A 24541-nucleotide genomic window follows, 5' to 3' on the forward strand; every position below is an offset into this window, starting at 1 on the left:
ACTGATTTTATAAATGGAGGATTACTACAATATTCTAGAAGACGAGATCCGTCCTGTCTACCGGATGTGCCGGAGACGCACCTGGTGAAATGTGCAATGGGTGCAATGAGTTTGCACTGAATCGAATTTTCATAAATCTCCAAATGAGACCCATCCCTGGGACCCAGGTGCCTCGGAAAAAATCACAGTCATGATATTCGTGGTCAGCGAGCCCAAAAACCACCGGGTAACAAAATTAAACTCACTTTGGTCAATTAGTTCCGAATTAAAAATTTATCATTTTTCATCACTTCAAAAAGCTTTTGGAACATGCATTTTTCTTCTTCAATAATGCAATTTTTATTTCGTCATCATCATTCTTATTCACAAAGGTTCTTAAGGTTCTTACGAAAAGAATGCAGAAAGTTTCAATGGCATACATCCACCTGCAAAAATTTTATAAAGTGTAGCCTTTTACTGCTGCGTTGCCTCGCTTAAAGTGGTTTAACTACTAAATTGATAAGTGTGCCGATTTACATCGGCACATTACGCAAAGAGTGCCGATTCGTATTTAGTGTGCTTCGCTATACAGGATGATTGGACGACAACGAGACATAAACATTATCAGCAACTACAACATTTTTGAAAAACTCAGAGACATGTCAATTTTTTGCTGAAGGTGGACATATTTTTCCGGTACTATCGAATATTTTACTTTCACCCCTAAGCAAGTGTCCAACATCAACCCAACATTTTATTAGATGTGTTATAGAAAAAAAATGGTGCAACTTTTAATTTTAAGAAAAACGTGGTTTACTTTATTTTATTTTTATGGTAAAATTGCGATTTTGACAATGTTCCACTACCCAAATTTCAAAATAAATTTCATTTTTGTTTTCAAAGACCGTCAAAAACAATGTAAGACTAAACTAGCCATTCACCACCCATGGTCAGTATTTCGAAAAATAAGCGTTATTTTGGGGATTTCTAATGTCTATATTAAAAGTTGCAAAATTTTTTTTCTATAGAACATTTTGATCTAAAACTGCCCAGAAAACTTTTTTGTACTCTATATTTTAACATAAACGTGATTAAAAAGCTAACTTTCAAAATTTCGTCACTCAACTTTGGCGATTAAACTTTGTAATCGACAAATCTTGAACTTTCATTTAAAAAATTCATAACCTTTACCAGAATAAGATTGAAAGCTTAAAAAAGATACTTCAGAAATGTTAGAACCATATACTGTAAAAATTTGAGAAAAAAATATAATATTAAAATGGAACAGAGTTGTAGCGAGGTAAACGCAAAAAACGTGATTTGATTTTTTTTAATTTTAAGGGAAAAATTGCGATTTGGCAATGTTCCTCCAAATAAAATTCAAAAAACACTTCATTTCGTTTTCAGCACCATCAAAAACATACAGTATGACTAAAATTGGCCATTCCCCAGATAGCACAAGTACGTTTTATGGACATCCAATGGACGTACATCTGTGTACATTGGAACGTCCAATGGACGTCCCGCTAAGGTACAATGGACATCCGATGGACGTCCAACGAATGTCCAGGGTTCACAAAATTGGACGTCCATAGAACGTCCGCTACAAACGTACATTGTACGTTGTATTGGAGCTTTCAGTGTACACCTTATGTACATTCAATGTACGTCTTATGGACATTTGTAGGGCACTTTTCAGAAACAATCTAGTATCCATAATTTTGTGAATACATAGCAAAAAGCCTTTATAGGAAATAGTTCCTTATAATACTAAACTTATACTTAAAAATATTATACAAAAGACCTTTTTTATTTCTCTTTATTATAACTTCATTATAATATATACTTTATTATAGGAACTAGGAACTTCATTAATGCACGACTGCACTTGCACGATAAACAGAAAACACAAATATATCACAGGATGTATTTTCATAAAGACGAGATTCAGATAATGACGCCCTAGGAAGCATGCACATTAAAAGAGGTTTAATCTCTGTTCTGTTTCTGTTCCAAACTATTTTTAGAGTCAGTACCGTTGTTGTATATTACAAGCGCGTTTGCCATTCTGTGAATTATCATAAATAAACCATCCTTCAGTATTCCACAACAATTAACAGCGATAATCCCCTAAAAGTACCTGATATACTACCTTTCACGACCGATAGCGCGAAGAGCGACAACGTTGTCAAGAAGATTCTCATTTAGTTTGTATTGGGACTTAATATAATAGTCGCGTTTTGTGTAAAATATCCATGGACCACAAATGGATGTCCAATGTACGTTGAAATCAAACGTCCAATGGACGTCCCGTAATGTACGTACATAGTACGTCCAGTTTTGGTCCATGGACGTTTGGACTTTAAATGTACGTTATATGGACGTACATCGGACGTTGTGTGCTATATGGGTCACCTTTCTGTGGTCAGTATCTCGAGAAATAAGCGTTTTTTGGGGGTATGCGCTAGTGTGACCAACTCCAATTCAGTCGAACTCGGGACAAAGCTGAAAAAAAATACCTGAAATCCTGGACTTTTCAATGAAAATCGGGTCATTTTTTTTAAATATCGAACTTTAATATCATCATTTTATTGAAAAACATCAAAAACTTTAAGAATCATTGCAAATGCACCCTGGTATATTTCAAACCAAACATTACATGATGACTTAAAAATACCATTCATAAAGGATGTAATAGGACTGCATGCGACCAAACATAGAAAAAGAAGTATCAATCACAACAACGAACTGATTTCCACGCTTTCCAATCGTCCATTACCAGTTAGGAGACTCAAGAGACAGTGGCCAGAAGACTTGTGTGAGTGACATTTGTGTTAGTGAATACAGTGGTGAATAAGGTGAACCGGCACTGGCCGGCAACACATACAAAACATTACATAATTATCAGTTTTACTTAATACTCTTTTGTACAGAGTAGATAGTAAATTTGCAAGTTTTCATATAAAAAAAATCATTTTATTGATTAATTAACATTTTTATTTTGACAATGATATTTTAGTTGGGATTAAGCGACAATTGGTTGTAATGATAACTACATTTTTCTTAGTTTTGACGTTTCGACTCCCAATTTGAAAATCGTTCTCAAAAGACGAAATTTTTGATGTGGTACTAATAGTAATACAAAGAGCACTGAACGCTAGAATGCTGGGAAAAAGACCGGTTGGAAAACCAAGAAAGCGCTGGGAAGACACAGTAAACAGCGACGCACAAGCATTTTAGGAGTCCGTGTATGGAGAAGAGCAGCCACAGACAAACAAGGGTGGAGGCAAAAAATAAAGGAGGTCAAGGCTCAATTTGGGCTGTAGTGCCGTAGCAGAAAAAAATTAGTATTACATTCTAGAAATTGTCGACTTTTTTGCGTCTCATCAATTCCATTTGATGTGAATTGTTAAAAGAATAACGTATTCAAAATTTCAAAATAAAATTTTACCAAAACGTTGAAAATTCGTATGGCCCGAAAGACTTGTCCGGGACGCCGGGACACGACTTCGTAATTCGGGCCATGTCTCGGATTTTTCGTGCTAGTTGGTTACACTAGGTATGCCGCTCGTCTATAAGTACAGACTTAATGAAATGACATTTCAAGTAATTTTTTCTTTAATTTATTGAATAGGCATATGGCAATATATTTAATTTGTTGATGGCGCCCATTAATTAATACTTTTTAATATTAAATATTATTTCAAGAACTCGACCCCCTTTAACCTCTGAGACTGTAGCTTACCGGAGCATTTCGAAAAGTTACGTAGCACAAAGTATATTTGCTGTATCATGCCTATATGACCTAATAACATTGTTTAAGTTTATTTTTATGATTGTTTAATTTGTTGTGCTACAATATGGCATTACAAAAGCTGTTCTCAGATGATTTGGTTCGTACTTAGCAAATCGAAAGGGCAAATTTTTGTTAGTAACAGTTGCTCTGATTTTCATATTAATGAACATAAAGCGTCTGAAGGATTTGTGGGTTAAAACTGGTATTAGAGTTGAAGTTAATAAAAAGTCTCAAAAAATTTTGGTTAAAAGATACTGCGGTGACAGTGTTTTGTTAATTTTTTCAGGAAACGGAAACGAACAGTTTTCGTATTTACTACCACGAGGTACTCATTTTTGGCCTTAGAAATAAAGCTTTTTGCTGAGGTGATATTAAAATATTATGCCAAAATATGTTGTAGTATGGAGAGAAGAAAAGAAAACGAAAAGTTCACATGATAGAGAACATACTGATAAATAATAAAAAATTCCACGAAAGTTTTTTATACTTGATTTATAAGAAAATCTAAATTTATCGTTAAAAATTACCATATTTTATCTTCAAGTGCGTCCATGAACGTTATTGGTTTATGCGAGTGTATCTATCTAAGTAGAGAAACATTTATTGTTTTTACTTATAAGTTTAGATTAAGCATTCATACTGCGAACAATATGATTAACAAAAGTGTTTTTACGATATTCTTGCTGGGGGTTATTTCTTTGGCCCAGGGATTCAATACAGAATATTTTGACACAGAATTTCTTACGTCCAATGGGAAGTTGAAATTGGCTAAGCTAGTAAAATATGAACCTGAAAAGTTTGAGTAAGTAAAACACAGATTTTAAATTTTTCAAGTATGGTAGGTAATAATAAAATTTAAGCACCAAGAGTATGTTACTTTACTTGGATGGCATTGCCTTTTTTTTATGTAATATTTCTCCATTTGACGATGGCGATCGTATGTTTAAAGAAGTTCTAAGCAGTTTTAATGATGTTTTGCTAGTATTATACTTCCGCTTTCTTTTTACTTTGTATTATGCATACCTTACCTTAACCAACGTTATAGTTATTGCCAAAAAATGCCAATTGATTTATCTATAGGCATGCAGAATAGATTGTGATCGTCATCTATTCTTTGCTATGCATTTATATTATTATCTAGATGTAGGTATATAATTATGTTACCGGCCAAACTAAGCGCGTTAGGATAAACTAGTATGGCCTAGGCCAAACTAGTGTGTCCTAGACCAAACTAGTTTATTATGTTATAATAAAGACTCACACTTCAGGATAAACTCGTACGGCCTAGTCTCGAGTCGAAAGTAATTTAGCGAACATATAAGGACTTTTACATGCGGGGAATTCCCAAATCACGTCCCAACAGGGACAACAAAAAAAAATTATACATCGATATAATATATCATAATATGATACATCGAATGAAGATATTGATACATGCTATAAATCAATATATGAGTTTTTCTCAAAAAATTAAAAGAAAAGATACACTTACGAATAAAATCGAGTACGAATTAATTAGTGGAGTCACTGAAGGTTTTCACCTCCGATTTCGTTGAACCTTAATCGATTTTCATGAAAATTGGTGAGTAGTTAGAAGATACTTCAAGGAACAAAGGTGGCATGATGCCAACTTGCGCTTTTACTCTGGGGGTGGATGCCACCCCTTCTCGGGGGTAAAATTTTTTTATTAAAAATAATACCAGAAATCGATAGAGGGGCAACTTCTAAGCAAAATTTGTTATATAAGGTTATTAACATAAATCAATACTTTTTGAGTTATTAAATATCAAAAATTTTATTTTTTCTTTAAAAAAATGCATGTTTTAAAGCTGTTTTTCACGTATTACTCAAAAACTATAAACTTTTTTAAAAAAGCTATTATTACCAAAATTAAAGATAATAAAAAATTTAATACACTCCCCACTTAAAGAACTAAACTAATGTTATTTCAAAGTGAGTTATGGGTAATTGAATGTACATTTTTTCGACGAATACTCAAATCTAATTATTCAAGGTTACATAACGGGAAAACGATGCATTTTATATAATATACTTGTTAAACACTTGTCAAAGTACTTCGGAATACCTATCAAATGAGCTCCAGTAGAAGTTAATAGCATCAAAATTAAGCAAGTTATGATGAAAATAAGAGAACCCTTTCGATTTTTTTAGGAAAAAGTGAAAAATAAAACATACCCCATTTCCACAAAAATTAAAATTTGTAGTAATCCTCACAAGAATTTCTTAAGTTAACATAGTTAATGATTTAAACAATTTTGACCGGTTTAGAATGCATATTTTTGAAAAGAAAAAATATAATTTAAAAAAATCAGAATTTTTAAAATTATCGTACTTTTCATTTTCTTTTGATAATAACTCCAAAAATACTCAATATACGTAAAAAATTATATACAGTATGTCCCTGTAAGTTGTATCCATATGGAAATTTTTTTATTATTAATTTTACGAAAAAAAGTTATTTTTCATAAAAAGCTCTGCATGGTCCAAAACCTAAGATTTAACCATCAAATATCAATTTTTTTGAATATTATACGAGGTATGTAAAAAAGTTTGAATTTCACTCAGGAGTAAAGTAGCTTTATTTTTCACAATATTGAAATTTGTTATTATGAAAAGTTGTTTGGAATTAAAAACTATATTCTAATATGCAATTACATCCTTCTAATTGAAAAAAAAAACGTTTTGAAAAATTATGGATAACTAACATTATTTTCAGTTATTTCAATTCTGATAACTCTTTTATTATTAGTTTTACGAAAAAAAGCGATTCTTAATAAAAGGTTCTGGATGGTCTAAGACCTAAAATACAACCATCTTATATCAAATTTTATCAATTTTATACGAGGTATGTCAAAAAAGATAAATTTAGATCAATAGTAAAGTACCTTTATAGTTCAGAATATTTCAATTAGAAGGATGTAATTACATACTGAAACATTCTTCATTCATTTTTAATTCTAAATAACTTTTCCTGATCACAGTTTTCGATATTGTGAACAATAAACCTATTTTACTCTTGAGCGAAATTCATATTTTTTGACATACCTCGTATAAAATTGATAAAATTTGACATGCGATGGTTGTATTTTAGGTTTTAGAGCATGCATAACTTTTTATTAAGAATCACTTTTTTTCGTAAAATTAATAATAAAAGTGATTCAGATTTCTGAATTGAAATAACTGAAAATAATGTAAGTTATCCAGAATTTTTCAAAAAAAAAAATTTTAAATTAGAAAGATGTAATTGCATATTAGAATACAGTTTTTAATTCCAGACAACTTTTCATAATAGCAATTTTCAATATTGTGAAAAATAAAGCTACTTTACTCTTGAGTGAAATTCAAACTTTTTGACATACCTCGTATAATATTAAAAAAGTTTGATATTTGATGGTTAAATCTTAGGTTTTGGACCATGCAGAGCTTTTTATGAAGAATAACTTTTTTCGTAAAATTAATATTAAAAAAGTTTTCCATATGGATACAACTTACAGGGACATACTGTATAACTAAATTTTAGTTTTTTCTGTTCCAAATACTTTATCCATTTTACTATTTCCGTAGAGTAAATAATAACCGAGATAGAAACGTTTAATATTTCAATTTTGCTGCGAGAACCATGTAACCGGGGCCATTTAACCTTTTAATATTAAAAAAGTAAGAGGTTTAAAAGACAAATTTTGACGTTTTTTAATAGACCTTGGAATCAGATTTTAATTAGCTTTTAGGTGAACCTTATATCTTAAAAATTAACGAAGTTATTTACAAAAAAACAATAACATTTTTTTGGAAAATTTTTTAAAAGATATATTTTGAAACATTGTTGTGCATAAATTTTGATGCTATTCTATCAACTTGTTCGAGTGCTTATTTGATAGATATTTCTATGAACTTTGACAAATGTTTAATTAGTTTATGTTATAAAATGCACCATTTTCCCGGTGGTTAAGGTTGAATACTTAGATTTGGGTACTCGACGAAAGAAATATACATTCAATTACCTATAACTCACTTTTAGTTAACATTGAAAGGTTTTTCAAGTAAGGAGTTTATTTGAGTTTTTATTAGCCTCAATTTTGACAATAATAACTTTTTTGCACAAACTTATAGTTTTTGAGTTAGGTATTTATCAAAAATCGGTTAACAACATACATTTTTCTCACGAAAAATTAAAATCTTTGATCTTTAATAACTCAAAAAGTGTTGATTTATTTTAATAAATTTATATAACAAATTTTGCTTATAATTTGTCCCTCTATCGAATTGTGGTGTTATTTTTAATAAAATAATTTTCACCCCCGAGGAGGGGTGGCATCCACCCCCAGGGTAAAGGCGCAAGTTGGCACCATGTCACCTTTGTTCCTTGAGATATCCTCTAATCACTCACCAATTTTCATGCAAATCGATGGAGGTTCAACGAAATCGGAGGTAATAGCTCATTTCCACCTTCAGTGACTGCACTAATATTGTTTTCACCAATTTTGAAAAAATGTAAAAGCTTTGAATTATCCACGTCCGTCTGTCCGTCCGTCTGTCTGTCTGTCCGTGAACTCAACTCCTTCGTCGTTAAAGCAGGTAGAATGACAAATGAGGTGTCAAATTAAAGCTTATAATCCTTCTTGGCCTTTTCCCATTATGAGTTTGCCGTTTTCGTCTTCCATAATCTATTTTCCCAGTCGCCATCTCTGAGGTCTCTATCTATTATAGCATTTCCTATGTGAGTTTTCCATCTCACAGCAGGTCTTCCTACCCACGGGTCCCAGTTCAGTAATCTTTTCGGCCATCTGTGCTCCGGCATTCTTTGTACATGCCCATATCATTGGGCTCTACTACTGTTGTAATATATATAATATAGCATTAAGACTAGGACACACCTGTCGTGCAGCCTTCCGATCATACCCTGGTCCGATTCTTCTTCTTCATGTGCCTCACCCTTTAAGGGCATTGGCGATCATCACGACCCATTTAACTGTGCACTTAACTCTGCAGCGATTCTGGAGAGTTTTATTGTTATTTTTCCACTCCACCGTTTTAAAATTTTCAACCTGTTTTTCTTCGACTTTTCCTTGTATAACCAAAATGTATGTAGTATGTGACCAAAGGAGCTTATTTTTCTTTCCTTCATAATGTGGGGATAGGAAATTTCGCCGTCGCCGTTACGGCGGGGCCATTTGAAACTAAGAAAGGCCCCCTTTGAAACTAAGAAAATACAGAGTGGCGAATGATCGCATTTCAAGGCTTGTTAGAAACTTTGATGTACCTAAACGGAAATATTTTAGAATTTCTAAGAGAACTAGCACATAAAATACAATTTATATTTGTTGAATAATTTTTGTAAGTTGGATAAAAACACATAATATGTAATATTTATATAGTGGGTCCATAAAGTAACGCATAAATTCGTTATTTCGTAAACCAGCGCCTTTAAGGAAAAATCCCGAACAGGTCGATTTTTATTTTTAAATGACGATTTTTTGGCATATATATCATACTAGTGACATCATCCTTCTAAGCGTGATGACGTAATCCACGACTTTCTTAAAAGAACATAGGGGTCATGTGATAGCTCATTTGAAAGGGGGTATTCAATTCTCTATTTAATAGTATAAATATTCACATAATTATTTATGCAGGGTTTTCAAAAAATTTTTTTTAATTGAAATAATTGAGGCAAAAAGAAGAATGTATGTAATTTACTTAATTCAAAATACATTTTACTACTGTCAGAAAAGAGAAAAAAATTTTACTTGACAAATAAACATTGATTTTTCTTAAACAAAACGTTCAAACTGCCTAGAGGCAGGTGGGTGACAGCTTCAATATTGAATTTAAGCGGAAAACAACATTTATTTGTCAAATAAAATTTTTTTCCTGTTTTCTGACAACAGTAAAACCTATTTTGAATTAAATAAATTACATACATTTTTTTTGTCTCAATTATTTTAATTAAAAAAATATTTTTTGAACACCTTGTATAAATAATTATGTTAATGTTTATATCAGTGAATAGATAATTGAATACCCTTTCAAATGAGCTATCACATGATCCCTTCTTCTTCTTCGTCTAGCCATTCACGTCCACATCTGAACATAAGCCTCTTCAAGTCTTCCTTTCTATTGTTTTTTGTTGTACGCTACTTGTAGCCAATTTTTCCCGGCACTCCGTTTCAGATTATCTGTCCATCTCATATGAGGTCTACCTTTCTATTGTTTTTTGTTGTACGCTACTTGTAGCCAATTTTTCCCGGCACTCCGTTTCAGATTATCTGTCCATCTCATATGAGGTCTACCTCTGGGTCTTTTGTGTTGGTATGGTCTCTAGGTTAGAATTGTTCTGTGCCATTTGTTTAGATCGCTCCTAGCTACATATCCAGCGCATTCCCATTTTAATTTTAATGATTTTTGTCCCACATCGGTGACTTTGGTTTTCTGTCTTATCCATGTGTTTGTTTTCCTGTGCTTAAGTGATATGCCAAGCATTGCTATTTCCATCGCGTGTTGAGTGACTCGGAGTATGTTCATATTCTTTTTTATGATTGTCCATGTTTGTGCCTCATATGTTAATATCGGAATAATGCATGCATCAAAAACTTTAGATCTAAGATGTAGTTGAATTTGCTAATTTCTGAGTATATAGTTCAGTTTGACGAATGCTGCCCATTTTCTTCTTCTTTTTATTTCTTCTGTTTGAATTTCCCTATTTAGTATTATTTTTTGTCCTAAGTATATATTATAGTTTTCAACTTTTTCTATAACTTTGTTGTTTATTATTGTCACGGTTTCTTCGGAGTGCATGACTTTTGTTTTTTGTTTTGATCCCTATTCTCATTTAAAAAAATCATCGATTACGTCATCACTCCCAGATGGATGACATCACTAGTATGATATATAAATATGCCAAAAAATCGGAATTTAAAAATAAAAATCGACCTGTCTCGGGATTTTTCCATAAAGTTGCCGGTTTACGAAATAATGAATTTATGCGTTACTTTATGAACGCACTCTATGTCAAATATTGTATTTACAATTAAATTAATTTTTATATTGGTACTGCTTTTTTGTTTATTTAAAGAACGCTGTAGAGTACGTAAATCGAGTGTTCTCAAACGCGCATGTTTGAAAGTGACCATGGTAACCAGTGGCGGCTCGTGATTTTTTTCAATAGGGGAGGCTATACCTAACTGTAAATTATCTAGAAAAATTTGTACTAGCAAAAAAAATCCGCCAAAAAAAATCTAATTTAAGGCACCATTTTTTGACCATTTTTTATTTACATTGTATAATATCATCATAATTCATAATTATTTCATAATATCATATCATTTTAAAAATAGTTAGTATAATTGTAATAGTGTATTACCAAAGTTTGTGTCGTTTATTTGTTAATAATTCTATCTCTGTAAGTAGATATGCATATCAAAATAAATACAGATTTGAAGTTTTGCAGTCCAACAGGTTGAAGGTTTACATTGTTTAAGATACTCAACTGAATTTTTTTAATTCTAAAAGCGGCTTACTCTACGAATGCAAAAACACGGTAAATTACCGATATTTTGCTTTGCATTACAGATATCGGAAAAAGTTATTTAAACAAGTTGTTCCAAATATTATTCTAATCCCACATACTAAATTTCATCACAAAATTCGCACTTTTAGTTTTTTTATTATTTGTAGTCAGGATACTAAAATCCGCAGAGGAGGCTGCTGGCCGAAAAATCTCACATGCCCGATCTCCGGGCAGCGTGTGCGTTAAGCGATGTGCAGACCGGGTCTCCTTAAACCATCCTTAAACGCTGCTGGGCTACTAGGCCAGGGCGCATCTGTAAAAATATTAGTACATTTGGACGTTGAGAGGTGACTCAAATTTTTTTCCAGAAATTGCTTGAAAATAAATGAAATAATAATATTTGAGTTATCCTCCCTCTCAAAAAGGTCCGGAACATTGTTTAAATAATCAAAATGTCAAAAAATTAAGGAAAAATTCGATTTTTTTCTTGGTTTTTTGATTATAACTTTAAAGGTATTCATTTCCGAGAAAAGTTGTACTGACATAAAAGTTGCGTAATTAAATTTCCTACAACATAAAATTGGTTAAAAATTTAAGAAATAGTCACCCTTGTTGCAAAATAGCAATAATTGTGAAAAAAACATACAAAAACAAGTATTTGCATTTTACGTTTTTCAACCATTTATGCTACACTTAGGACCTTCATATTTCACCCTGAAAAATTTTATGATACAGTAAAATAATACTGTAAATTTCATTAAGATCGGTTCAATAGATTTTGCAAAATAAATTTTGCAATCCAGCTTTCGTAAAAAAAATTCATTTTTTCAAAATGTTACAGGACTAAAAATAAAGCAGATAGCAAGTTGAAAAATTTTTGCATATAGAAGTGTACTGTACCTTTCATTTGCAATTTTGTAAAATTAAAATCGTTAAACACCACGGCCTCAGGAATTTTTTTAAATAAACATTAATTATTGGTGCTACGCGCAGGATAGCGGATAGGTTGCTCTGATTGGGCATTCCAATGACCTTTGATAATGATTGATCCATTTTAATTTTTATGACATTTCTATAAATAAATAAACTTGTTTATTGCAAAATAAAAACACATACTCTATCCTTTGAAATAACACTTTTATTAGCAAAAACTTTCTTTGTTCATATATTTTAACTTAGATAATAAAAGTTTATTATTTTTAAACATATGCAATTGTTTAAACAATATTTCACAAACAATAATAAAATTAGTTTGATTTTTGTGGAATTAAAAAATTAAAATACAACAAAATATAGAGTAAGAAAATAATATATTAGATAAAGATTGGAAGAAATTTTGGTGGAAATCAACCTGTGTGAATCGAACACCGTTGTCCTGCGCGTAGCACCAAAAATTATTGTTTATTTCAAAAATTTTCTGACGCCGTGGTAATTAATCGATTTTAATTTTGAAAATTGCAAATGAAAGGTACAGTACACTTCTATAAGCAAAAAAAAATTCAACTTGCTATCTGATTTATTTTCAGTCCTGTAACATTTTGAAAAAATGATTTTTTTTTGCGATAACTGTATTGCAAAATTTATTTTGCAAAATCTATTGAACCGATCTTAATAAAATTTACAGCATTGTTTTACTGTATCATAGAGTTTTTCTGGGTAAAATATGAAGGTCCTAAGTGTAGCATAAATGGTTGAAAAACGTAAAATACGAATACTTGTTTTTGTATGGTTTTTTCGCAATTATTGCTATTTTGCAACTAGGGTAACTATTTTTTAAATTTTTAACCAATTCTATATTGTAGTAAATTGAATTACACAACTTTTATGTCAGTACAACTTTTCTCGGAAATAGATACTTTTAAAGTTATAATCAAAAAACGAAGAAAGAAATCGAATTTTTCCTTAAATTCTTGACATTTTGATTATTTAAACAATGTTCCGGACCTTTTTGAGAGGGAGGATAATTCAGATATTATTAATTGATTTATTTTCAAGCAATTTCTGCAAAAAAATTTGAGTCACCTCTCAACGTCCATCTCAAAACAGATCCGCCCTGGACTATACGCGGAACATTAGCAAGTGAGATTTTCCGGCCAGCAGCCTCCTCTGCGATTTTAGGATCCCGACTACAAATAATGAAAAAACTAAAAGTGCGAATTTTGTGCTGAAATTTGGTATGTGGGGTTAGAATATTATTTGGAACAACTTGTTCAAATAACTTTTTGCGATATCTCTAACGCGAAGCAAAGTAAACAAAACAGTGTAGCGTGTGTAAAAAATGTATGGGGAGGCTAAGCCTCCCTTGCCTCCTCTGACCAGCCGCCACTGATGGTAACATCAGTAACCTTAAAACGTAGAGTCTAGAGTCAACTTTTTAATTATTGAACTGACAGAAGTAACCTGTAACGTCACAAATTAATTTCGATGTAGAAATGGCCGACGCCAAAATGGCTGACATCAACTTGGCTATACGCCCACACGGCGATGTCGAAATTGCCCCACCGAAACAGCGACGCCGAGATGTCCTAGCTCGTCATATTGTTGAGTATTTTTTTTTCTTTTTTCATCTTTCTTAATGCTACCGTAAGTGGTGTGTCCATGATATTTTCCACATTCTTCGATAACACCACATATCAAAGCTGACAAATCTTTTTTCAATTGCGTCCGTAACTGTCCAGGCTTCAAATCTATATAAAAGGATATAATATAATACGTAGCATCTAAATACTCTAGTTCTAATTTCTATTCCCAGGTTTTCATTATTAGGTGAGTGCAATTAGGACGAAAATATGCATTGGTTCGGAAAAATTCAAACAAGTTTATATTTTTTTAAAACTTTTTTGTTAGTTTATATACATGTTAAAGTAAAAAGTTCTACTCGCAGATTTGGCCGCTAATTGTTTATTAATTGTTTAAACAATAACAATTGTTTTGTATAAATAATTTTAAAAATATCGTTAAATTCATCATTTTCCTTGATCAAATATGTTTCTATTTTGTTTTCGATTATGCTGAATCCGAATATGGCATTGCAATTTGAAAATTCTTATGCAGAAGCTTTTATACAGTGTGTCTGCGTAGCTAGGAACCACATGGAAAACTTTTTTATTATCAATTTTACGAAAAATAGTTATTCTTCATAAAATGCTCTGAATAGTCAAAAATCTAAAATTCAAATATCAGATATCAAATTTTATCAATTTTATACGAGTTATTTTAAAAATATGAATTTTGTTAAAGAGTAAAGTACCTTTATATTCCAGAATATCAGAAAACGCTATTATGAAAAGTTGTTTGAAATTAAAAACTATGTTTAAATATACAATAACATCATTCTAATCGAAAAAAAAAATTCAATTTTTTCTCAAATTACGGATACTTATCATCATTTTATTACAATTATGATAACTATTTTATTATCACTTTAACGAAAAAAAGTTATTCTTCATAAAATGCTCTCCCTGGTCCAAAATCTAAGATACAACCATCAGATATCAAATTTTTTTAATTCTATACGAGGTATCTAAAAAATATGAATTTTTCTTAAGAGTTAAGTGCCTTTATTATTCACAATATTTTAATTAGAAGGATGTAATTGAACACTAAACCAAATTTTTATTTCCAAACAACTTTTCTTAATAACACTTTTCGATATTGTAAAATGTAATTGTACTCACTATTGAGTGAAATTCATATTTTTTGACATACCTCGTATAAAATTAACTAAATTTGATATTTGATGATTGTATCTTAGATAATATACGCTGCAGAATATTTTACAAAGAATAACTTTTTTTCTTAAAACTGATAATAAAAAAGTTATCAATAGGTTCCAAATTACGCAGACATACTGTATAAGAGCTGGAAAAATTTTTTTTGCTGAACATTTATTATTGTTGAAGCTTATTATTAAATGTATTTTAGGTAAGTTTTACAGAAAAAGTTTTGATCACTTTGTATAAACATTTTTTTAGATGGTAATTTTCGGTTTTTGTATTACATTTTTGTTATCTCATTTTTAAAGTAAAATAATTTAGTGTATTTTAAAGACTACATCCTAAGCTTTAAAAAAGCACTTTAAAACAGTAATAGATCTATTCAAACTTGAGTAATACCGTCTTAAAGTGGTGGTAATTCTGTAAAACTACGAAGATTTCAAAAATTACATTTTTTGAGATGTCATATCATTTGAATTAAATTTTTGAGATTTTTTTTTGAATAAAACATCATTTAGTAAGATGCTTGAAAGGTAAGTTGTGCAAAATTGAGGGTTTTATAAGAAAAATTGTATTAGTTACACATTTTTAAATAATTTTTAAACAAAATTCATCTAAGGCTCATTTTCCGCCCCCAGCGTACTTATGCCCATACATTTTATTTCTTTTTATTATAACCATAAGATAGCTTAATTATTCTTCTTTCATGTTCAATTTGTAGAATGTTATTTGATCCACTAGTTAAAGAATTACATTAAAATAACTCAACCGTGCACTTCGCCGTACGCTAGTTTACATTGCGCCAATGTTTGTGAGAAGGGTGACTTTAGCGTTATAAATAAAAATTATAGAAGATACAGATTTAATTTTAGAAAATTCTTTATATGAGGTTTTTTTTTTGTAAAATTTCCTGAATTTTTAAATGGTCAAGTCAATTTTTTCTAAAATTTATATTTTCGGAGTTATTGAAACAAACATCTAATTTCGCAGTTCATTTGTTTATTAAAAACGGAAGTACCCACTTCTCGAGTAGAACTTTTTGATATGTTGTTTATTAAATATTTCTTAAGGCCATCGGTACATAATTCGCAAATATTTTACGGGTATCCCTACTTTTTCTGTCTTTACACGGTAAATTACGGGTAGTAAAATTCACACTGGTATGGATATGTAAACATTACTAGAATATCATTCTACTTGAAAATGTCATCATTAATTTAAAGAGATGGCTTTTGAATGTTCTTGGATAATTGTTATTTTTATAATTGCAAATTATTAATTCAGTTAATAAATGTGATAATTTTTTCACTAACTATGTATTCAGTGATTGTAATAATTTATATGTACAACAAAAACTAATACTCAATCGAGAATGTAACAAAAACTAATACTTAATCGAGAAAAGAAGAAAAGTGTTAAAGTGATTTTTTAACAATGATATATTGTTACTATGGAACGCTTACAATTTTGAACAACAAAATACTTGGATCACACTTGAATAACTTTTTATTAAGTCCACGTCTTAAATCAATTTTTTATTAAAACTTAAAATATTCCCGATAGACCAGGGCGCATCTGTAAAAATATTAGTACATTTGGACGTTGAGAGGTGACTCAAATTTTTTTGCAGAAATTGCTTGAAAATAAATCAAATAATAATATTTGAGTTATCCTCCCTCTCAAAAAGGTCTGGAACATTGTTTAAATAATCAAAATGTCAAAAAATTAAGGAAAAATTCGATTTTTTTCTTGGTTTTTTGATTATAACTTTAAAAGTATTCATTTCCGAGAAAAGTTGTACTGACATAAAAGTTGCGTAATTAAATTTGCTACAACATAAAATTGGTTAAGAATTTAAGAAATAGTCACCCTTGTTGCAAAATAGCAATTATCGTGAAAAAAACATACAAAAACAAGTATTCGCATTTTACGTTTTTGAACCATTTATGCTACACTTAGGACCTTCATATTTCACCCTAAAAAACTTTATGATACAGTGAAACAATACTGTAAATTTCATTAAGATCGGTTTGATAGATTGTGCAAAATACATTTTGCAATCCAGCTTTCGTAAAAAAAATTCATTTTTTCAAAATGTTACAGGACTGAAAATAAAGTAGGTAGATAGCAAGTTGAAAATTTTTTTGCGTATAGAAGTGTACTGTACCTTTCATTTGCAATTTTGCCAAATTAAAATCGATTAACGCCACGGCGTCAGGAATTTTTTTAAATAAACATTAATTATTAGTGCTACGCGCAGGACAGCGGATAGTTTGCTCTGATTGGGCATTCCAATGACCTTTGATAATGATTGATACATTTTAATTTTTATTACATTTCGATATAAATAAATAAATTTGTTTATTGCAAAATAAAAACACATACTCTATCCTTTGAAATAACACTTTTATTAGCAAAAACTGTCTTTGTTGATATATTTTAACTTAAATAATAACAGTTTATTATTTTTAAACATATGCAATTGTTTAAACAATATTTCACAAACAATAATTAGTTCGATTTTTGTGGAATTAAAATATTAAAATACAACAAAATATAGACTAACATAATAATATATTAGATAAAGATTGGAAGAAATTTTGGTGGAAATCAACTTGTGTGAATCGAACACCGCTGTCCTGCGCGTAGCACCAAAAATTATTGTTTATTTCAAAAATTTTCTGACGCCGCGTTAATTAATCGATTTTAATTTTGAAAATTGCAAATCAAAGGTATAGTACACTTCTATAAGCAAAAAAAAATTCAACTTGCTATCTGATTTATTTTCAGTCCTGTAACATTTTGAAAAAATGAATTTTTTTTGCGAAAGCTGGATTGCAAAATTTATTTTGCAAAATATATTTAACCGATCTTAATGAAATTTACCGTATTATTTTACTATATCATTAAGTTTTTCTGGGTGAAACATGAAGGTCGTAAGTGTAGCATAAATGTTTGAAAAACGTAAAATGCGAATACTTGTTTTTGTATGGTTTTTTCGCAACTATTGCAATTTTGCAACTAGGGTGACCATTTTTTAAATTTTTAACTAATTCTATTTTATAGGAAATATAATTACGCAACTTTTATGTCAGTACAACTTTTCTCAGAAATGAATACTTTTAAAGTTATAATAAAAAAACCAAGAAAAAAGTCGAATTTTTCCTTCATTTTTTGACACTTTGATTATTTAAACAATGTTCCGGACCTTTTTGAGAGGGATGATAACTCAAATATTATTATTTGATTTATTTTCAAGCAAATTCTGCAAAAAAATTTGAGTCACCTCTCAACGTCCATCTCAAAACAGATGCGTCCGGACTACGATGCCATGTCAAATATTTAAAATTGTCACTGATTGTCACTGTCTGACTGACAGTATGCTGACAATATTCTATTCGACTGAGTGCGTTGTATGACAAAGATAGATTTGGAAATATTACCACGGATATTGTGTTCATTTTTTTCGAATCCTGAAAAAACCAATAAATATTTTTGAAAAATTTAAACGCAGAATGAAACAATATATTATTACCGAGGGCCGAAAGTCCTAGAATAAATAAAATCGCAGGGACTTTCGGCCCTCGCCAATAACGTAATCTTTCATTCTGGGTTTAAATTTTTCAAAAATACTTATTAGTTTTCTCAGGATTCGAAAAAATGAATCCCCATTTGAAATTACAAAAAGTTTTGTATTGTTTGATTTTTTTCGAAGTGAAAATCTATATGCACTCCCCTATATACAGGGTGTAACAAAAATACAGGTCATAAATTTAATCACATATTCTGGGGCCCAAAATAGTTCGATTGAACCTAACTTACCTTAGTACAAATGTGCACATAAAAAAAGTTACAGCCCTTTGAAGTTACAAAATAAAAATCGATTTTTTCCAATATGTCGAAAACTATTAGAGATCTTTTATTGAAAATAGACATGTGGCATTCTTATGGTAGTAGTATCTTAAGAAAAAATTATAGTCAAATTTGTACACCCCATAAAAATGTATGGGGGTTTTGTTCCTTTAAACCCCCCCAAACTTTTGTGTACGTTCCAATTTAATTATTATTGTAGTACCATTAGCTAAACACAATATTTTAAAAACTTTTTTGCCTCTTAGTACTTTTTACAAAAGTCAGTTTTTATCGAGATATTTTGAATATTTGTCAAATCCACCACATATTTGTATATGGCTAAGTACGATTATGGAGACTAGGTAATAATATGAAAATTTATTTATGATTTACATTTTTAGGTATATTTTGAACCATATTAAAAAATAAGTAATATCTCGATAAAAAGTGCCTTCTTGAAAAAATACAAAGAGGCAAAAAAGTTTTAAAAACACTGTGTTTAACTAATGGTACCGCAGTAAAAGTTTAATTGGAACATACACAAACATTTGGGGGGTTTAAAGGAACAAAACCTCCATAAAATTTTTATGTAAACATATTAAAAAAAAGCCGCAACTCGATAAAAACTGCCTTATCGAAAAAATACTAAGAGGCAAAAAAGTTATAGAACTATTGAATTTAACTAATGGTACCACAATAATAATTTAATTGGAACGTACACAAAAGTTTGGGGGTTTAAGGGAACAAAATCCACATAAAATTTTTATGGGGTGCACAAATTTGACTATAATTCTTTTTTAAGATGTTCCTGCCATAAGAATGCCACATGTCCATTTTCAATAAAAAATCTCTAATAGTTTTCGATATATTCGAAAAAATCGATTTTTATTTTGTAACTTCAAAGGGCTGTAACTTTTTTTATGTGCATATTTGTACTAAGATAAATTAAGTTCATTCGAACTATTTTTGGTCTCAGAATATGTGATTTAATTTATGACCTGTATTTTCGTTACACCCTGTATAATAATAGTGCTTTCATCTTATTGAATGCGCTTTTGGCCATCTCAACTTGTTATTTTATTTCAATGCTGAGGTCCCATTGTTAATTTAGCTCACATCAAATAAGCTCAAAAATGTATCTGCTTTCTTTAAAGCTTTGAGATCATGAAATATGGCGCTGAAAAAGCATGAATCAAACGAGACCAAAGCAAAAACTAAACACCAGCTTCTTCTTCATCTTAGGGTGCCTGTCCGTTCAGAACGGACTTTGGCGATAATTCTGGCTATTATGACTTTGATGATTGCTATACGGAATAGTTGTGTTAAGGTCTTTCTATACCATGCCCTCAGGTTAGCAAGCCGGGATATTCTTCTTCGTCCTGGGGCCCTTTTTCCTTCAATTTTTCGTTGTAAAATGCATTGTTGCAAGTCCTGCAGCTTACGGCCCTTCACGATGTTGACTAAATCTGCGGTTTTGTTCATCCTCCGTAGTACTTCGTCATTGGTGACTTTGTCTGTCCATGGTATCTTCAGGATCTTTTTGTACAACCATAGCTCAAAAGACTTAAGTTTCGATAGAGTTTTTGCCTTCAGTGTCCACGTTTATACACCGTATAGAAGCACTGAGTACACGTAACATTTGAGGAGCCTTATTTTTGCTTTTAGAGTGAGGTCATGGATCTTGAACACAGAGCTCATAGTTAAGAATGCAATTTTTGCCTTTCCGATGCGACATCTAATCTCTTGAGTATTGTCCTACGACTCATTAATTATAGTTCCCAAATAGTTGTATTGTGAGACACGTTCAATTCTCATTTGGTTCACATATAGATTTGCTCCAGTTATGTTTTGCTTGCTGATGATCATTAGCTTGGTTTTGCTGGTGTATATGCTGGTTATATCTAATCCATATGTTCTACTTGTTTCCGTTATTTTATTAATTTGATTTGCAGGCTTCCTATTGTATTGAAAAACACTATTGTATTATCTGCATACCGCAGGTTACTGAGCTTGACTCCATTTATTGAGATGCCTTCATCAATATCTTTTAGCACCAGCAGTGAAATGAAACAAATGACGACGAACAATGCAAAGAAGAGGATTAGGAACTACGGAAATAAAACAAATTAAGACAGAAATAAGAAAGAAATGCCGAAAAAATTATAAGATACAGTTCGCAAGAGAGGTAGGTAAATGAAGCGGAAACCACGCAGACAATGGACAAGGCAATGAGTAAGAATAACAACAAAAAGAAAATCAAAGTCAACTTGGGTACATGGAATGTAAGAGGCACATACGCACACAGGAAAACTCAAAGAATTAATTAGAGAAATTAAAAGACATAAAGTAGCAATAATAGCTTTACAGGAGACAAAACAATTGGAGACAGAAATAGTAGAAATAGGAGACATGGTATTTATTAAAAGCGGGGGAGAAACCAGACTGTTAGGAACAGGTTTTATAATACATAGTCTATTCTTTCACGGTTTTTGCTCTAAATTTTAAAGAACCGCTTGGATTGACATGAAATTTGGCATTCGTATAGCTTACATGTCAAAGAAAAAAGTGATATTGTGCCGATGTGTGCTTTTGCCCTGGGGGTGACTTTCACCCCCTGTTGGGGGTGAAAAAATATGTGTCCAAAATAAGTCCGGAAATGTAAAAAAATAAAGAAAATGTTTTTTCGACAAAATACTTACTATATGAGTTATTTGCTAAAAACCGTCTAAAAGCGTGGTTATTTTGTTGAAAAAATGAACATATTCACTGCCAAATAACTCGAAAAGAATTGACTTAGTGAAAAAACTCTATAGAACAAAAGTTACTTAAAATTAGCCAGTTTATCCATTTCCTGACTTTCTTTGGACGAATATTTTTTCACCCCCAAGAGGGGGTGAAAACCACCCCCAGGGCAAAAGCACATATCGGCACAATATCACTTTTTTTCTTTGACTTGTTAGCTATGTGTATGCCAAATTTCATGTCAATCCAAGCGGTTCTTTAAAATTTAGAGATTTTGCAATATTTTACCGTTAAAGAACGGACTAACATCGAAAATGGAAAAAAAGAGTGATCACATTCCAACCAATATCATATAGATTATGTACAATAAAAGTAAAAGGAGAGAAACAAAACATAAGTATAATAAATGTACATGCACCGATTGAAAATACCAGAGAAGAAGAAAAAGATGAATTCTATGAGCAATTGGAAAGTATAGAAAAATACATTAAGCATGAGGTGTCGAATGATAATGGCCATAGAATAATAGGCTTTGCAACAAAAAGGCAAATGGTGACTAGAAGCACACAATTACGTCGAAAGGGTATATTTAAAGGAACGTGAATTTCCCCTGATAAAAAGACAGTAAATCAGATAGATCATATTTTATTAGAAAAGAAACATGCAAACAATGTAATAAATGTAAAAAGCATGAGAGGAGCGTAATGTAATTCGGACCACTACTTGGTCAGAGCAGAATACAGTATCGAGCATAACATAAAAAAACAATAAAACAAAACAAGATATTGTAAAACCATTCAACATAGAACTATTAAGAGATAATAACACATAGACAATAAACAACAGACTAATCAGGAACCAAGAAACATCAGACCCAGACAAACAATGGGGAAACATAAAAGAAGCAATACTGAAGACAAGTAAAGTAATCCTAGCGATAAACAAGAGCAAACATAAAACAAAAAGATTTGTATGATGAATAATGTCTAGAAGTAGCAGAAGCAATAAGAAAGGTAAGGCCCAAAAATCTCACAAATAACGAAGATACCAATAGAGAAGAATACAGAGAATTGAGAAAATCACGAAAAGAAAATGTAGAAGCCAAAAAAGAAAATACAACGAGAACAAACTGAAAGAAATAGAAGAATAATTAAAAAAAAAGAAATAAGATAAGTAAAAATGGAAAGAGAATATCAGAAAAACAACCCGCACATGAGAGACGATAAATGGATAATGCTAAATGGGTCGGAAAAAAGTATGGAAAACTGGCAAAACTATTTTACAGAACTGCTAAATAAGAGCGAAGTATAAAAGGAAACAAACCATGAAATTGAAGATGATCAGACAGCAATAGAAACACCCATATAACAAGAAATAGAGAACGAAATAAAGAGCCTGAAAAATATCAAAAGCCCCGGAATAACAGAAATATCGGCTGAAATGATAAAATCAGGAGGGAAAATACTACAAAAAGAAAAGAGATACGACGAGATAGCCCGCACAACATTTTTAAAAATGAGGTCATTCTTCTGTTATGATACCTTGCAACTTCAACTTCGAAAGCGCATGATTAAATGCTACATTTGGTCAGTCCTCTTGTATGGTGTCGAAGCATGGACATTAAAAATATCCAACATTAACCGTTTGGAGGCCTTTGAAATGTGGCTGCACAGACGTATACTGAAAACACCATGGACGGCTATGCTGACAAATGTGACAGTCCTTAAGAGAGCAAATGCTACCCGCGAGCTGCTTAACACATTCGCGGTCATGACTGCATATGAAGTCATTTACTCCATAAGAATACGTGTATAAAATGACAGCGTGTCCGCGAATGTGTTAATAACATCAAATAGAGAAAGATGGCCTATTTTGGACACGTGGTAAGGGGAGACCGGTATAATATTCTTCAACTTATTATGATGGTTTAAGCAGGACGGGACAACCTGTCACACTATTATGGAGTCTGTTCGAATACTGCGCTATCAATTTGGAAGTTGGCACTCACCAGAACTAACGCCACCAGATGCGTACATTTGGGGAATCCTGAAGGAGTCAGACAGATCCGCCGTCTGTCATTTTGGAATTGCGGACTAGAATTAAAAATTTTTTCGTGCCAGAGGCAGCGGCAGGTTTAGAAATTTGCCTTGGGTGGGGAAATTTGCCTTAGGGGGAACTTCCAATGAAAAAAACCAACCAAAAGACATAAAAAATATAAACTCAGATTACATAAAAGACATAAATAATAGCTTATAGTCATTTCATTAAGTTCCCTTAATTTTTATATCTAGCATGTTTATTGGGTTGAATTTGTCTTTCTGTGGTTTCGGTTTCATGTCAGCTAATATAATTTTATGTTTGAACAATTTTTTTCCTTTAATGTTAGACCTTGTTAGGGGGAAAATTTTCTTATTTTCCCTCCCCGTAGATCCGCCACTTGCCATATGGCATCGTTAATTTAGGACACGAATAATGATTTAAGGGCTATATCATGTATACTCGATATATAAATAATCATTTAAATTTTCATTTTAGTACTGTTTATTTTGCTGCATACTGTATATTATAGCCACTACTGTTTAATGTCTATAGTGACATACACACATGTCCAAAAGTTTGGAATACGTACAAATAATATATCTACGCCTATGGTGGTTTCAAAACTGTTGTTGATATTCATTTTAGAGCGTTTTTACATGAAAATGATAAAAACGTTGAATCGTTTTTGTATCATTTTGACAATTTTGGTAACATTAAACTGATTAGCGTATTTACACATTATTTCAGTATGTGTTTAAATTTGAATTGAGCCGTTTAAAAATGCCTAGAAACGTGATATCTCACTTTGAAAGATCTAGAGTCATTGCTTTGTTCCCACAGGGCTTTAGTCAAAGTGATATCGCGAATATTGTTGATGTTACTTAGAGT

The 24541-nt window shown here is 31.2% G+C and overlaps 1 protein-coding gene across 1 annotated transcript in view; it reads left to right on the forward strand.

Moving 5' to 3' along the window:
* Positions 1–4310: 4310 nt before the first annotated feature.
* The window catches only part of LOC114333557 (uncharacterized), a 69365-nt gene continuing 49134 nt past the window's right edge, over positions 4311–24541 (forward strand). The window contains exon 1 of the mRNA XM_028283446.2: positions 4311–4577. Within this exon, the coding sequence (XP_028139247.2) occupies positions 4327–4577 (251 nt within the window). The 5' untranslated portion in view covers positions 4311–4326. The remainder of the gene's footprint in view (positions 4578–24541) is intronic.

Source organism: Diabrotica virgifera, chromosome 2, assembly GCF_917563875.1.
Source record: "Diabrotica virgifera virgifera chromosome 2, PGI_DIABVI_V3a".
In the NCBI taxonomy this organism is placed as follows: Eukaryota; Metazoa; Arthropoda; class Insecta; order Coleoptera; family Chrysomelidae; genus Diabrotica; species Diabrotica virgifera.